Source organism: Phaethon lepturus, unplaced genomic scaffold, assembly GCF_000687285.1.
Source record: "Phaethon lepturus isolate BGI_N335 unplaced genomic scaffold, ASM68728v1 scaffold16226, whole genome shotgun sequence".
Classification (NCBI taxonomy): Eukaryota; Metazoa; Chordata; class Aves; order Phaethontiformes; family Phaethontidae; genus Phaethon; species Phaethon lepturus.
Window position 1 is genome coordinate 33,437 of NW_010545736.1, and position 15,000 is coordinate 48,436.

General features: G+C 36.6%; 1 protein-coding gene across 1 annotated transcript in view; it reads right to left on the bottom strand.

Moving 5' to 3' along the window:
* CNST (consortin, connexin sorting protein) overlaps positions 1-10,990 on the bottom strand; it is a 34,439-nt gene extending 23,449 nt beyond the window's left edge. Inside the window, exons 1-2 of the mRNA XM_010289054.1 lie at positions 10,603-10,990; positions 2,774-2,979 (exon numbers count right to left, since the gene is read on the bottom strand). Coding sequence (XP_010287356.1) covers positions 2,774-2,979; positions 10,603-10,990 — 594 coding nt within the window. The remainder of the gene's footprint in view (positions 1-2,773; positions 2,980-10,602) is intronic.
* Between the last annotated feature and the right edge of the window lie 4,010 nt (positions 10,991-15,000).

The following is a 15,000-nucleotide window of genomic DNA, read 5'->3' on the forward strand; positions in this document are numbered from 1 at the left end:
GCAAAGTGCTAAGGAGGTTTAACGGGGGTGTGTGTGGGGAGGAGTCATTCCAAAGCAGTTACTGAGGACCAGGAAAATCAAACATAAGACAGACTAGATATAAAATACTTGGAACACCTAAGTCAATCTCCAGTACTCCTAGCTTAACAAAATGTGTAAGCTGACATCAAATGCTGCTGTAACAGCTGCTATCTTAGCCAATGGCTAGGAATTCAACAAGGGATCTCTATGCCTAAACATTCAAGATGTCTAGCTGCAACATCTTAAAAAACAACTTCACCCTGGCTGGGAAATTTTATAATGCCTATCTTTAACAGATCAGTTTGGTAACCAAAACATTTTTCTTCCAGTTCCTTCCTGTAGACAAATAATCTTTGAGATTTGCAACAACAATGTATTTGTGCTTGCTAGAAAACTGGGCAGGCTTTCCTAGAAATGTGAGGTATACTGATGGCTTTGTTTCTAAATCCAATAAAATACCACAGCCACAAACCTCAGAAATAAAAATATCTTGTTCCACAGCATTCTCCACTATCAGTGACCTTTACAAGCATTAACTAATCAATCTTTAGGGACAGAGAATGTTGGAAGTCTTCCTATTGCCATGCATGGTGTGGCAAGGGCCACACTTGCAAAATGTGTCCAGTAATCGCAGGTATGCCGACACCTGAACATTCAGGTTGTGACACCTCATAGCTGATACTCCAATGACTTCTGGGGGAGCACACAAACATTCAGTCTCAACATCTTTGGGGCATATAAATTTAGGCACTTATAATTTGAAGGTCTTAACAAACTGGCACATTTGTAAAAGTCTAAAGATAATTGGTCAAAAAAGACAGCAACTTGATAGAGGACTCCTGGCTCTGAGCCTTACTACTAACCACTAGACCATTCCGAGGTCAGTACCTCCAAAACAGAATTGGTAAGGGACCAATTTTATTTGCACATTTTGTCTGCTATCTGCAGTAGTCTCCTAAAGATTTCTGGAGCTGCCAAAGCTCTGTATCTATGTTTTAGAAGTACTTCTTAGATTTAGTAACAAACGCTAAACAAATCACATGAATCCCATTCAAGACAGGAAAAGAAATTACAGCCTATTTTAATTAAAAGTTAACCCTTAGAACAGCCCCTAATATCTCACAGTCTTTAAATATTTCATACAGGCTTCCCACTAAAAACACAGATTGTTAATACTTCAGAACATCTGACACAGCTCTTTATTTTACATTGAATTTTGTCAGACAGAATAAAAAGAGAGTGTGATAGAAGAGTATTTGCTAGACTTGGCATAAAAGAAAATTACTGTATTAGCAATCTGAAAAAAAGATTGAAGACGACAGGTTAATTTTCTGGAAAAGGAAAAAAAAATCTTAATAGACTAACTTTACATGAAAACATGAATGCTATTTTTAAAATCCTTTATTTTTTCCCTTGATTAAAAAGTATGTTATGATCCTTATATGTTCTGTTAGATTTCTTTCAAACGCTCCATTCAAAATGCTTGATATTTCTTAGGAAAAAAGAGATGGTGTTTGGTTACGTTTGAATCTGGAAATGCAGATTCTGTTCTCGGTTCTGTCACAGTTCCTGTATGACTTTCAAAAGGTTGTTGCCCTTAGGGTTTGGCTTTCTCATATACAAAGCAGCAAACAGATTTCACCTCCATCATGTTCGATGACAATCCTTAATGTTTGTAAAGCCTTTTTAAGTTTTTGCCCTAACTGTGGTGTTTTCCAAAACAGACCTTTGTACTGACTCATGAACGACCACTGAATTTGGTGTGGCTAAAAGTACAAACAGTTAACCCTAATGCTAAGTTTCAAATAAGTTAAGGAACAATATCAAATATCTTCACCCAACACAGATTAAAGAAACTAATTTAAAATTCTATGCCAAAAGTAAATTACCTATAACTTGCAATACTAAAGAGAAACATCTTTCTCAAATATAATCGCTTGTTTCTATCAAAAAGAACAAGAATGCAGGAGTGTCATCACAGTTTAGAAGTTTAAAATATCACAATTATCCAATTTTCCACAATAAAGATAATGCAACTAAGTCAAATCAAACGCTGTGGAGTATCTATATATATAGATCATATTAGACACTACAGCCAGACAATAAGTCTTCTAGTCCACTGTTAGTCTGACACAACTAAACTATAAATTAATACTGCATCAAGTCCTATCAACATATTGATCTTCCATCATAGTCTCCAGAAAGAAGAACATACTGGCCAATTAGTAAAAAAGATTGCTTTTCAAATCACACAGTATTTCCTTTGGTCTTGCAGCTGTGGCAACTGTGCTATAAAAAAGGTATACACTAAAAACCATTAAATCTTACCATTCGTTCATGAAATTCATGCTAGAAAGAAGTCTGCAACAGTAAAAATAATTCCAGATTTAAAATGTTTTTTAGACATCAGCTGTCTTGTATCTATACCAGTGTCTTACAAACCGTATTTAAGATACATTGAAGAATGATTTTCCTAAATCTTCCTGCCAAACCAGAATTTTCTCATTCGGGGAATTAGAAAACCCATCCTTAAGAGTTTCCTTTAACTGCAGAATATACTTTCAAGGCAATTTATGATTTAACATATATTAGAAGACCTTAGAGGAGATATTGGCCTTGACCACCTGTTATACAACAAAATACCCAGTCAAGATATGAGTACTGGCATATGTTGAATTAATGCATTTTTTCCTAATGAACAAAGGTCTCAAAACCAAAATTGTGTGCAATACCCCAGAATCATAGGAAGTACCTGATGAAGACACAGGGGCAGTATCTTTGAATCCATCTGCTCAACCTCTTCACGGAGCAAAGAGAAAAGAGACTGCAACATTTGTTTTTGTTCTTTTTGGTGTAAGTTTTCATTTGTTTCAACAGCACTTTCAGCATGCAGAGAATCTGTATCTGTAATAAGAGTATTTTCCTCCTTGATTGCTGTGGTTCCCACTGTAGGAACTCCTTTAAAAAGAGTAAGTACTTAGGTTAGGATTCAAAAAATACATCAAGTTGCTTTTTAAGGAAATTTCAACATAAAAGCTACGAATAAAACCCTAATATCTTAAATAACATCTCTACAAGTAAATAAAATACTGGTCTTGTCAAAATTAGTTGTGATCGGTCTGTCTCAGTGTTAGCTCACCTACCTGAAAAAACACAGTAACATATATCAGGTATTTTTGTACATTTCTAAATGGGACCTGACTTTAACTTGGGGCAAAAAAACCCCACCTAGTCTAAACTATTCTACAGAGTTATTAATAAGAGACCAGAATGACCTAAAATAAAAGGTGTTGTGACCAGTGCTACAGTTTCAGCTAAAAAATCAATACTTAGATCCAAGTGGACAAAATTCTATGTTAAGATTGAATTGTAATATAGCAGAGACAGAAAACGGTGTTGTTTGCAACATGGTTTTGCTCAAAAAGGGCAAAAAGAAGATAGGCGAGGAAAGCGTGAAGGAGGTTCTCAGTTTCTCTCTTCACTTCTGCCAAGGACCTTATACAGGGACATGTGCCAGGGAAGGAAGGCAGGCAGGCAGGAAGGACAATTTGGCCTGTTCTTCAGATGATAACATAGTGGCGCCTCACAGTGACAACAGGATCTTAAAGGACAGCAAGAAGCAGATAATGACAGTGGGGGATTCTATTGTCGGGGACAGATGTCCAGGGGGATGGTCCTGCTGACTGAAAAGAAAGATCCCAACTAGATGGATAGTTTATTTAAGAGTCCAGGGAATGAGCCAGTAGTGATGATCTACACTGGTAAAAATGACACAAGGATATGTACTGAATTTGGCCTCCAGAACTCCTTGGTAGGCAGAAAACTAGGTCCTCCGTGGTACATTCCCTGGCAGTCCAGTTGCCTGTCTCCAATTTTATAGAAGTCGAAAAAATCAGACGTGCAGGTGGAGGACTGGCAACATATATGAAGGATAATGTAAAGCACAACAGTATAAAAATATTACGGAAAAATTTTCTGGGTGCAAATCCCATGTTTTATTGATAGAAATGCAATAATCGTAGTGTATTGCTGATCATGAATATGATAGTTACCAGGAAATGTTAAATGAGATTAGGGAAGAAACGTAGAGCAAGCAGTAGTAGTGGGAGAAATCAACTACCCGTATACGGATTGGACCAGTTCCTCATGAAGATGAGACAATAAAAGCAATAAATTATGGCTTTCTGTAACACAGTCTGAGGAGTAACCAGAAAGCTACAGCTTATTCCACCAATTAATGACCAACTTTTTTTCATAAAACAACACTGAATTTGATACATTTACATAGGACTGAACTTGCGAAAAAAAAACATCCCATGTTTAAAAATAATTTAGAGAATTTGGCCACTGAAATGTGCACAACAAACTTCCATAAACTCAACTTATGATGCATACGTTATTCTTCCCCAACTACACCCATTTTCTGAAAACCACATTCTCATTTAAAACAGGACAGGTGCGGCACTGTTTCAAGTAACCATCACACTTTGACTGTTTCTACAGCTTGGGTGCTCAGCATATTTCAGACCCCCTTGTGTTCATCGCAACTGAAACCCTATAGTGATGAATCAAGTTTAAGATTTAGGGCTTAAGAAATGCATTAGCTTGTCCACTGAAGGTTCCACCATTGCATTTTTGATTATTTTAAACTCTTTATGAAGTAAACTATCCAGGTCAGGAGTACTACTAATCTCTGTGGGTGGCTATTTTCACAGGGCTTACTGCCAGACAAAATATGGGTGTAACTTAACATTGCTTTTTCAATATTAATGAATGTCGCTGCTTTTCCAGTATTTACTCGCGCTTGCTGTGGGCCAAAAGCAACAAGAGACATAACTGGATGCATGATACAAAGCAGGAAGTACTTTTAGAGATGGAATTAAGGCTGTCTTTAAAAATACAGCTTTCTGTTCAGCACATGATCGTGAAACTAGAAAAGAGGGTCCACATGTTCTGGCAAACCTTTTCTCTCAGAAAAAAACCAAAACAGTCACTTCAAACTGCACTTTATTAAGCAGTTAATAATCACCTGTCATATCAAAACATGAATGTTGACTGAAACATGCTCAATAGCAACTATCATGAAAAACCTTCTTTTTAATATTATTGTGGTACTATTGCTAACACATAATTTATAAACTGCATATTATTCCTACATATAGTTGAGCTGTCACTCACTTGGAATCGAATTCTGCCCTCTAACTACTCCCCCGATTCTGAAGCAAGGCCTTACAGCCATTCAGGTTAATTCTACCTTGTTCTATTTCAAACACAAAACAGCATTTGTGCCTTATTAGCACTGTAACCAAGAACTTTTCTTGAGACAGTAACACTTCATAATGCTATCTCATCATAAAGGTGTTATGGGCTAAGATCCTGCAGGCAGCTAACCACCACCCAGCCGCTCGCTCCCCCCGCAGTTGGATGGTGGAAAGAATAGGAAAAAAAGGTAAAACCCCCGGATTAAGATAGAGACAATCTAATAGGACAGGAAAGGAAGGGAAAATAATAATAATGATAAATTAACATACAAAACAAGCGATGTACAATGCAATTGCTCACCACCCACTGATCGATGCCCCAGCAGTGGCCATAAACCCCTTGCCAACTCCCCCATTTTTATTATTCAGTATGACAATGTATGGTATGGAATACCCCTTTGGCCAGTTGGGGTCAGCTGCCCTGTCCAGATTCTTGTGCATGCCCAGCCTCCTCACTGGCAGGGCAGTATGAGAAGCTGAAAAGTCATTGACTCAGTGTAAGTACTGCTCAGCAACAACTAAAATATCAGTGTGTTATCAACATTATTCTCACCCTAAATTCAAAACACAACACTATACTAGCTACTAGGAAGAAATTTAACTCTATCCCAGCTAAAACAAGGACAGATCTCTATTTTTTTTCCTCCATGTTCTTCAAAAGGGCATAAAACACTGTTTCTCCCTGGAATCAATCTTATTGTCCAAAGCAGATTTTTTTTTTTTTTTTTAACTGAAGATTAGTATTTTACATATATTTCTGATATTTTAAGAAGTAAGGATTAAGGTTTTTTCCATTTTGCAAAGCATTGATATTTACTCCATACACTGATACTGGGTTCCATACTAGAATGGAACCAAAGCCTTTATGGAAATCAATGGGAAAAAACACAGAAGATATCAACTCTCCAATGGCCAGAGCACTCACTAGGAACGTGGCAGAGAGCTGGCTTCAAGTTTCTGCTCTGCCAGACTCACAGAGATTTCAATTGACATCTTCTATGCCCAGCTGGGTGTGCCAATGTTTCCTAAGATATAGGGAGAAGCAAACTTTCTCAAAATTTCCCTAGGAGTTCACAGAAGCAGCCTCACATTTTCAAAAAGATCCAATTTTGTGAATAAAAATAAGAAACACGTGACTTACCTTTTTTTTTGTTTTGTCAGTACCACAAGGGTATGAAATTAAGATGCTCTTGCCACCTGCCTAGGTCAGAGGTGCAAGTATGAGGCACTTGCTATCAAAATACAATTATGGATATTGTCCTCCATTTTTTAATTGAATTTTAATTTTCACGTTCAGTAGCATTAGCTTAAGTCACCAGTAACAGAAGTTTCTAGTACAGAAAACATATGGTAATCTCTTTTTTTAAACATTCTTTGGTACTTAATACCATAAAGCTGGTTCAGACTGATTAATTCAAGAATTAAAAAAAAAAAAAAAAAGGTATTTGAAGAAAATATTTCATTTTTAAGAGAAGAAATTTTAAGACAGGAGTGCTGGCGGTAAAGACATAGCTCTAACTGAGCAAGCTCAAAATCTCATTTAGTGCAGCACAGAACCCTAAATAAAATAACATTGCTTGAATTTTCATATAATTTGACTAGTTTATATTCATATATTTCATTTGCTGCAGCACCAAATCCATCCCAACTACTCTACTCTCTTCCCCCACCTTCAAGCTGCTTCAAGAAATATGCTGAATAATTTACAGGGAAAGCGTATGTTACAGAATTTAACTTGGGGAAAAATGATTAAGTGCAAGTTACTGTGCTATGCTACATTAAGGAATTACACACTGTGATTTTACAATCACAGTTACTAGTTATGTCAGGACTGATTTTTTTGGAAAAAGATGAAATTGTTTTCAGAGAACAGAGATAATTTGAAGTCCACATTTACAAAAATACATCTAAGCAGATGACACTTCATGAGTCACTACCTCTACTGCACTAAAGTTAGTACGAGGAACCCAAGTATGAATAATCACCAAAGTTTAAATTTACATCACTTCTTTGATCACCAGTGTCCTCCTTAAGCAGATATAATCATAGTCTATTCAAAACTATTATTAGTATATGAAAAGAATGTGAGAGAAATTTAGGATCTGGAAGCTGCAGACTTGTCAATTCACTCTCATACGTCTACTGCAGCATCAAGATGTCTAAAAGGAGGTGCTTCTTCAAACAATGCATAGGTGAAATCTTGGAACCACTTACTCCAGGACACCGAAATAGACTGAAAATAACCCTGCAAGTCAAGTGACAAATTCACTGTAAGCTATTACAGTCCATCAACTCCCACTTAGGGAAGTCCAGAACAGGTAATCGCTGACGGCAAGGAGAACAGGCGAACAAATCGCTACCTCTTTGCCTTGTCCTTATACTCTTACCTAGCCATCCTCTATTGGCCACTGTCGGGAAGGATATTGAACTAGGTGAATCTTCAACCTGATACAGACATTCTTAATCTTGCATTCCAATCTACTGATTGTAGGAGTTAGGATAATTCTAGCTTCAACACATTGCAAGCATAATAATCAAATATTAATAACTGTTTATGCTTTATAATAAAATATTTAGAGGGTTTCAAACACATTGCAAGTGCAAGTACTCGTTCTTTCTTCTAAAGTAAAAGCATATGTCCAGAGCAGAAGACTGGCTTCCCTAATGATCACCAATCTTCTGCTGAGCAAGTCCCAAATAACTAAAAATAAGAAAAATGTAGTTTTCCATATTCCTGGTTCATTGCTTTAGTCACTAGCAAGAGAAGGAATATGAACAATGTACTTTTTAAGTTGAATGTCATCTTTTCCAGAATGGCAACATTTAATAGTGACCCTACCCAGGTTTGCTTATAGAGAAAGAGAAGAAGATTCATAAATGTTGTCTTTAGCTACGAGTCAAAGTAACTTATTCATGATTTTGCAATAGTTAAAAATAAAAATTTAAAAAATATCACCACAATACATGCCATGCAAGTATTTAGTTTGTGATTCCAGCTTGCTTGTGTGGCACTCTGCTGTCACACACTCAGGGATCTTCCATCCTGGTTTGATTATTCTCTCCTTTATCTCTGAGTTGGTATAAAGACAAGAAAGCTAGCTTGGTTCTTTTATGTAGAGGGAAACTCAGGAATTGTTTAAAATAGCTGGTGTTAAAAATTAAATGGAAGATTGTCACCAAAATAAAAACATTTACAACATCAAGAAATTGTGACACAGTCACTGCACTGTATGAAAACAGGAAAACCATCATGTGAGAATATCTAAAAAGCTAAGTGTAAATTAGCCCATAATCAATGGGACATATAATGTAATTTTATATTTTGATCTTCCTTTTATAACAGTCAGAGTTTTTTATAATAAAGTAGTAAGAGTTTGTTCATAGGAATTAAAAAAAAAAACTCTTTAAGAGTTTTGCAGGCAGGATGTTTTCTGTTGTAGTATTTGATGTCTCTATTTTTCCATGAAATTGTCTATATTTCAGATTTCTCCTTTTTGCCTGCTATCTACTGTACACAGCTTGTTTTGTGATACTTCTGCATCAGTTGTTTGCATTTATCAACAAGAATACAAACTAAGGGAGAAAGAATGCAACCAAAGTTTAACTTTCAGTGTTTGGGTGAATTTCTCCTTTTCTTCCTCTCGTCAGGCTTCAATACCTCTGTCCAAACGTCTGTATCACATTTCATCCACTTGTTTTTTGTCATTTCCATCATACAGATGACTAGATCTCAATCACTCATGCTCATCTCTTGTTGGGATCACCCAGCATGGCTCGACCACAGCTCTTCGAGGAGAAGGAGCTGTGACACTGAGAAGCTGGTAAACAGCTGGATATCTGCACGGCTCGGCCTTGAGGAGAAGGAGCTGTGGTAAACAACTAAGAAGAAGCGAGGAAAACAGGAACACCTGCAAGCAGCAATCCTGACTGTGTGAGGGGCACGTGGACAGCGCATGATATTTTGTATATAGCCAATTGCAATAGTGTGTGTAACAAGTTGTAACCAATCATGAGTGTGTGCGCAGTGACTAAGCGAAAATTATGATATATATTGGAGTCAGACAAGACAATAAACGGCTTCGGAATATAACTCTCAGAGTTGTGAAGTCCATCCTTCTCCCGCAATCTCTTGCTTTAATTAAGTATTTTCTTCTATTTTTAAACATTAAGCCTACAGTTGAAATATATACTTAATGACTTTCTGCATCATTTAATGAACACTCATTCTCCCTATAAAGACAAATCTCAAGATCCTCTTATCTCTACTAGAAAATACAATTTTTCTCTTCTAGATTTTGCCTATACATACAAGATATGGAACACAAAGCCTCCTTACCTTCCCTTCTTTACCTATTTTATAATCCTTTCAGATAATCATCAGTTTTCAGATTAGGCCACAAAAGACTTGCCACTTAGCGGGAAAACTGTATTTTAAAATCATCTAATTTAAGTAGCCAAATTCCCGATCTTCTCAGTCTTTAGATGAAAAAAAAATGCACTTAAAAGAAGAAGCAGGCATGATTCAATTGTTCCAAGTAACTTTTAAAGATATCTATGTGATGAAACACAATGATTTTAATTAATATATTTGCAGCACTATGACACATAAGCTTTATGATTTATGGCAAAAACCTAATATAATAACACATTGTATTGACACATACAAATCCTACTCGTTCAAAAAGGGAAGAAGCATCTCAAAAAAGAACATGTAATAAGCATTTACATTTTCCTTATCCAATGCATATCCAAAAGATCTAAAAGAGAAGTAACATCAAAAATTGGTAGAAACACATTTTTGAACAGCTCATTATCCAAAACGCACATCCTAGGACTATCTATTAAGCCTTGATAAATGTAAGTAAATTTTACCAACAGCAGGCCAAGATCAAGCTATTTGGTACTCATACCAAGATTTCAAAGCTTGACACTAGACCAAGACACCAAAATCTTGCACTCGAGCATGATGTTCAAATGAACAAAACCGTATTGCCTGAATGTCTGGCTATTTTGACTTGGAAGTCAGCGCAGCTTCCATATTGAAACTCCGCACCTTCCTCTACTTGTGCTTCCTTGATATGTCCCATTTGCTACATAGCCAACGCTTAAATACGGAAGGTGAAAACATCTAGAGTTGAATCTGATTTAGGACTATTAACAGTTCTGAAAAAAAAAAAACAACCAACCCACCCACCTTTAGGGAAACGTTTAAAAAAATTAGCATGACAACTAACATATATCTTTCTTATTAGGTCACAGATTAGAATTACAGTGTTATGATTTTAAGTAAACAGAACAAAATAATTTTTTAGTAAAGTACCTTTAAATTTCTTACTGGAGCTTCTTTTGCTTCTTGGACTTCTTTTTCCACCTGTCTGTTTTTCTGTAACAGACTTTTCCTCCAGCTGGGGGTCCATATGGACATTTACAGATCTTCTCTCAGTCTCACTTTCCTTACAGCTTGGGATACAGTCTCCACTGTCCATATTCTCATTATTATTGATGCTGTCCTGCTCACCTTTATCCTGTTGTCCCATAGCAATGCTACTACTGGTCAGAACCTCATTCCCATCATTGTCAAGTTGATTTTCATTTTCATCAGCTGAAGAAACCAAATGAGATGCCAAACTTTCCACCCTATGGTCAGCAGGAAGACTGTCTTTTGAGTCTATTTGTAGAGCATTTGGTGGCAATTCTCTGTCATCCATTAGAGCGTTACTTGTTGAACCACTTAATCTCCCTCCAAATATTTTTAGACCTAAAATATAAAACCAGAAGTGGCATTTATAATACGTATATTATAATGCATAAATAACCTTGTACTTAATGCCAGCCAAGTGAGACACTTTAGAAGTATGGGGAAATTCTTTCAAACAGTAAACCATTGCCCCATTGTAAGTCTTAAATCAAAGCATATCTACATACAAAAAGCTATCTATAAACTTGTATTTTTCACCAGTTACAATCAGTTCTTGTTACCTGACCAGTAGCACAGCTGATATTTACAGCAGTGCTCACAGTAACAAGGCAACAAAAGATAACAAGAAAAACAAAAAGTATAAAGAGAAATTGCCCCTCCCCTTTAAACCCATGGCTAAAACAAAAGCATTCTTGTCACATAAAGTCATAGTTTGCCTGAAATAAAAATAAACCACAGAGGAATAAAAGCAGAACAATTTTTAATTCTATCAGTGATGGTATCACATCAAATAGGCAGATAGATTAACTCTGTTACAAGAATTGGATGCAAGTAGAACCTGTTTATTGACTCAGATTGTCACTTTATTTTCAAGACAACATTCAACATGTCTTCAGTATACACAGAAGCAGATGGTTTGTTAATAAAAAAACCTAATCCCCCACCTACTCTCAGCAGGGGTCAATTTTCCCTTTTTGTGAACATGCAACTCTGATCAATGCTGCAATTAGATGCATATTCACAGGGAAAAAAGGTAACTCAGCAGTAGAGTTACATGGTACTTATACAGGACTGTTACTGTATCAGTTCTTATCTTTAGCTTTTAGAAGCATGGCAATACTGCTGGTTTAACTTAGCAGCTATATAGATGAAATACAGCTCTTACACACATCTCATTAGATTTAGCTCACATATTTCAAATAGTGAAGCCAAAAATCAGCAAGCACTCTTGTATTATAAAAGAGATTAGGCAAGACTCCTACAGCAGTTTCCTATTCTTTCCTTGAATAAAAACGCGTTTTAAGAAACCTGTTTTCATCAGGCTTTCTTCAGTCTTATGTCTTGGTATATACAACTGAAATAAATACACACTTGCTAAATGTGCAAGATAATGTTTCATTTCACTTGCTAGAAGAATTAAAGTTGCAGAAAAATGGAAAAAACGCCTTACAGAATAAGTAGGTTTTCCTCCATACACTGAAACATATTTCTGTTAAAGATTACTAAAAAGATTTTCCCCAAATTACCCCTCCACAACCTTTGTAGTTGCTAGAAGGACTGGAAAAAAGAAAAAGTTACTCCTATTTCAGGGAAGAACAAGGAGCAGGATTCAGGGAGCTACAGGATGCTCAGCCTCACTCCAGTCCCTGGAAGGTGATATAGCAAGTAATCCTAGAAACCATTTGCAAACATATGAAGGACAAGGTCATCAACAGTAGTCAGTGTGGATTTCTGACAGGTAAATTAACCAGGTGCTTAACCAACTTGACAGGCTTCTACAAGAGAGAACTGGCTCAGCAGAGGAGGGGAGAGCAATGAATACTCTCTACCTTGAGACTTTGGTAAGCCTTTTGACACTGTCTCTAATACCATCCCTGCAGACAAGGATGGTACAGGCTAGCTAAAGAGACAGTGAGGAGTTCCAGGGAAGCATGCAGAGGGCGACAAGCCACCACCAGTAGGGCAACACAAATGCAAAACTCAGCACCTACTAGGACAAGTCTATCTCTGCTCCCAACCTGAAGAACCTGTTAACCATTTCCAGCCATACCAGTCTAACAAAAAATACTGCCTATTCTGTAACATATTAGCTGCACCAGGGGAGGCTTAGACTGGACATTAGGAAGCATTTACTTATTAAGAGGGTGTTCAAACACTGGAAAAGGCTTCCTAGAGAGTTGGTCAATGCCCCAAGCCTGTCGGTGTTTAAGAGGCACTTGGACAATGCCTTTGACAACATGCTTTAACCTTTGGCCAGCCCTGAATTGGTCAGGCAGCTGGACTAGGTGATCGTTGCAGGTCCAACTGAAATATTCTATTCTATTCTAGAAGAACAATGAATTGCACACTAGAGAAGCAAGTTGTATTTTCTTTTGGCAACCAAGTAAGATAATTGACTTTCCTTGAGCACAAGAAAGACAAAGAAGGGAACTCTAGAGGAGATATGTATCTGGAGAATGCATCTGTTCATTAGAAGAATGCTCCTTAATCAAGCCCTTTTCTCTCAAAGAGAGTTAAACATGAAATGAAAGGTTAAAAGGAGGACAGAATTTTAATCATACCAGCAAGAATCAGAGCTAGAAGATATTATTTACAAACACACTATAGTTATGTTTTATTATAGTTATGATTTATTGATAACTGTTCTAAAGCATTAAAAAAAAATTAATCCCAAACACCATGTTCAACTTGAAAGGTTCACTTCTTACTCTTCCTAGCATGTTAACTAACAGCTACTGCTGCCTTCCCCAGCTCATAGATTAAAAGATACATCAAACAAAAGAGGTTGAAGTAAATTGTCCAAAGCCAGCGAGGAGTTAGTTGTAACAGCAATAATTAAAAATCAGGATGTCCTACCACCACTCTCTTGCTTCTATCAGTAGATAACAGTTTATCCTTTCAACAGCTGTCACAGGGAAACAGAAACTTGAATGCATTTGAAGAAGGTGTTTCCTATTAGATTATGCAAAGTGAGGAAAGGATGTTTTTGACAAGTGACATTTTCTATAGAGGAAGCTAACATTTTGATAGAAAATATTAACTCATTTCCTTTTAACATGTGGCTAAAACGATAGTCCCCCTCTAGCTGAGAGGCTGGAGAGCTTCTGCAGCTAGCACAGATATTTTCTTGGTTTATTGTTTGAAACTCAGTATTTCTCCAAAAGTAGCCCTGAAAATCTAACTCCTTTCCTACAACCCTTATGACTCCTTAGAGCATGAAAATACAGAAAGAGCTAGTTCAAAGAATTTAGAACAGTTTTGGCCTTGATCTTTTAAAAGGATTGCTTCCCCTCAGATGAAACTTGTTTTCGTTCCTGGCTTTCAATGTTGCTATTTGCTATTCCTTTTGATTTTACCTAGGCACCAGGCAGCTACCAAAGTAAAGCTAAATCCTGTGAGAATGAACTTTAGCTCTAAAAACACAAGTAGAAGCACTTATTTATAAACAAAAATGGAATTAAAATCACTAGTGGTTTGAACTCTATTTAACAGATCATTAACATGCAGTTACTGTATTTACTGTTTTGCCATTGAAATGAATTGTACACACAAACAACATGCTAAGAAAAAATGTTTGTTTCTTCCTAGGCACATCCTCCCTCCCTTCACTGGTTGCTGAAAATTGAAATAAAAGCTAATGCTGAGCAGAACAGTGCTGACCTCTGTTAAAAGGTGCCAATGAATGAAAGTGCTTCTGTTCCAGTTGCCACACAGATTCATGCAATTAGCATATATAAGCATGGCGATTATAGCACACATCAAAAATAAGATGGAAAATACTTGCCAAGTGGCTAAAAGACAAAGTCTGTATTGAGGAAATTAGTTGTATGTTTATTTGCTTTCAGACAAATGGTACGTACATTAACATCATGGTGCTAACTTCTATTTTAGGTCAATTCCAATTTTAAAAAGCCCATGCTCTTCAGTATTCTCTTTCACGTACTTCATGTAACATCAAATAATTTCAATAACTTTTTAGTTGCTCATTTTTGTGTGTGTACAGAGCCTTTCTTCCACCTATCCTTACTATGGAAACATAACCTTAAATACAGTTCTTTTGATTGTATTCTGAAAAAAAGGGAAGAACTGAGATCTTTCATGACCTGGCACAGCCAAAATTTGAAGAGAGCATTTAAAAAAACCCAAACCAAAACCACAAACACCTCCCACATATTAAAAAACAGCTCCTCTATCCTGGAAAGCTAGTGGGTTTTGTGAATGTTTACTGAATATATAGCATAGTCTTTCATTTACTGATCTCAGAAGTATCTTACAGAACAGATCAAGATTATAACACCA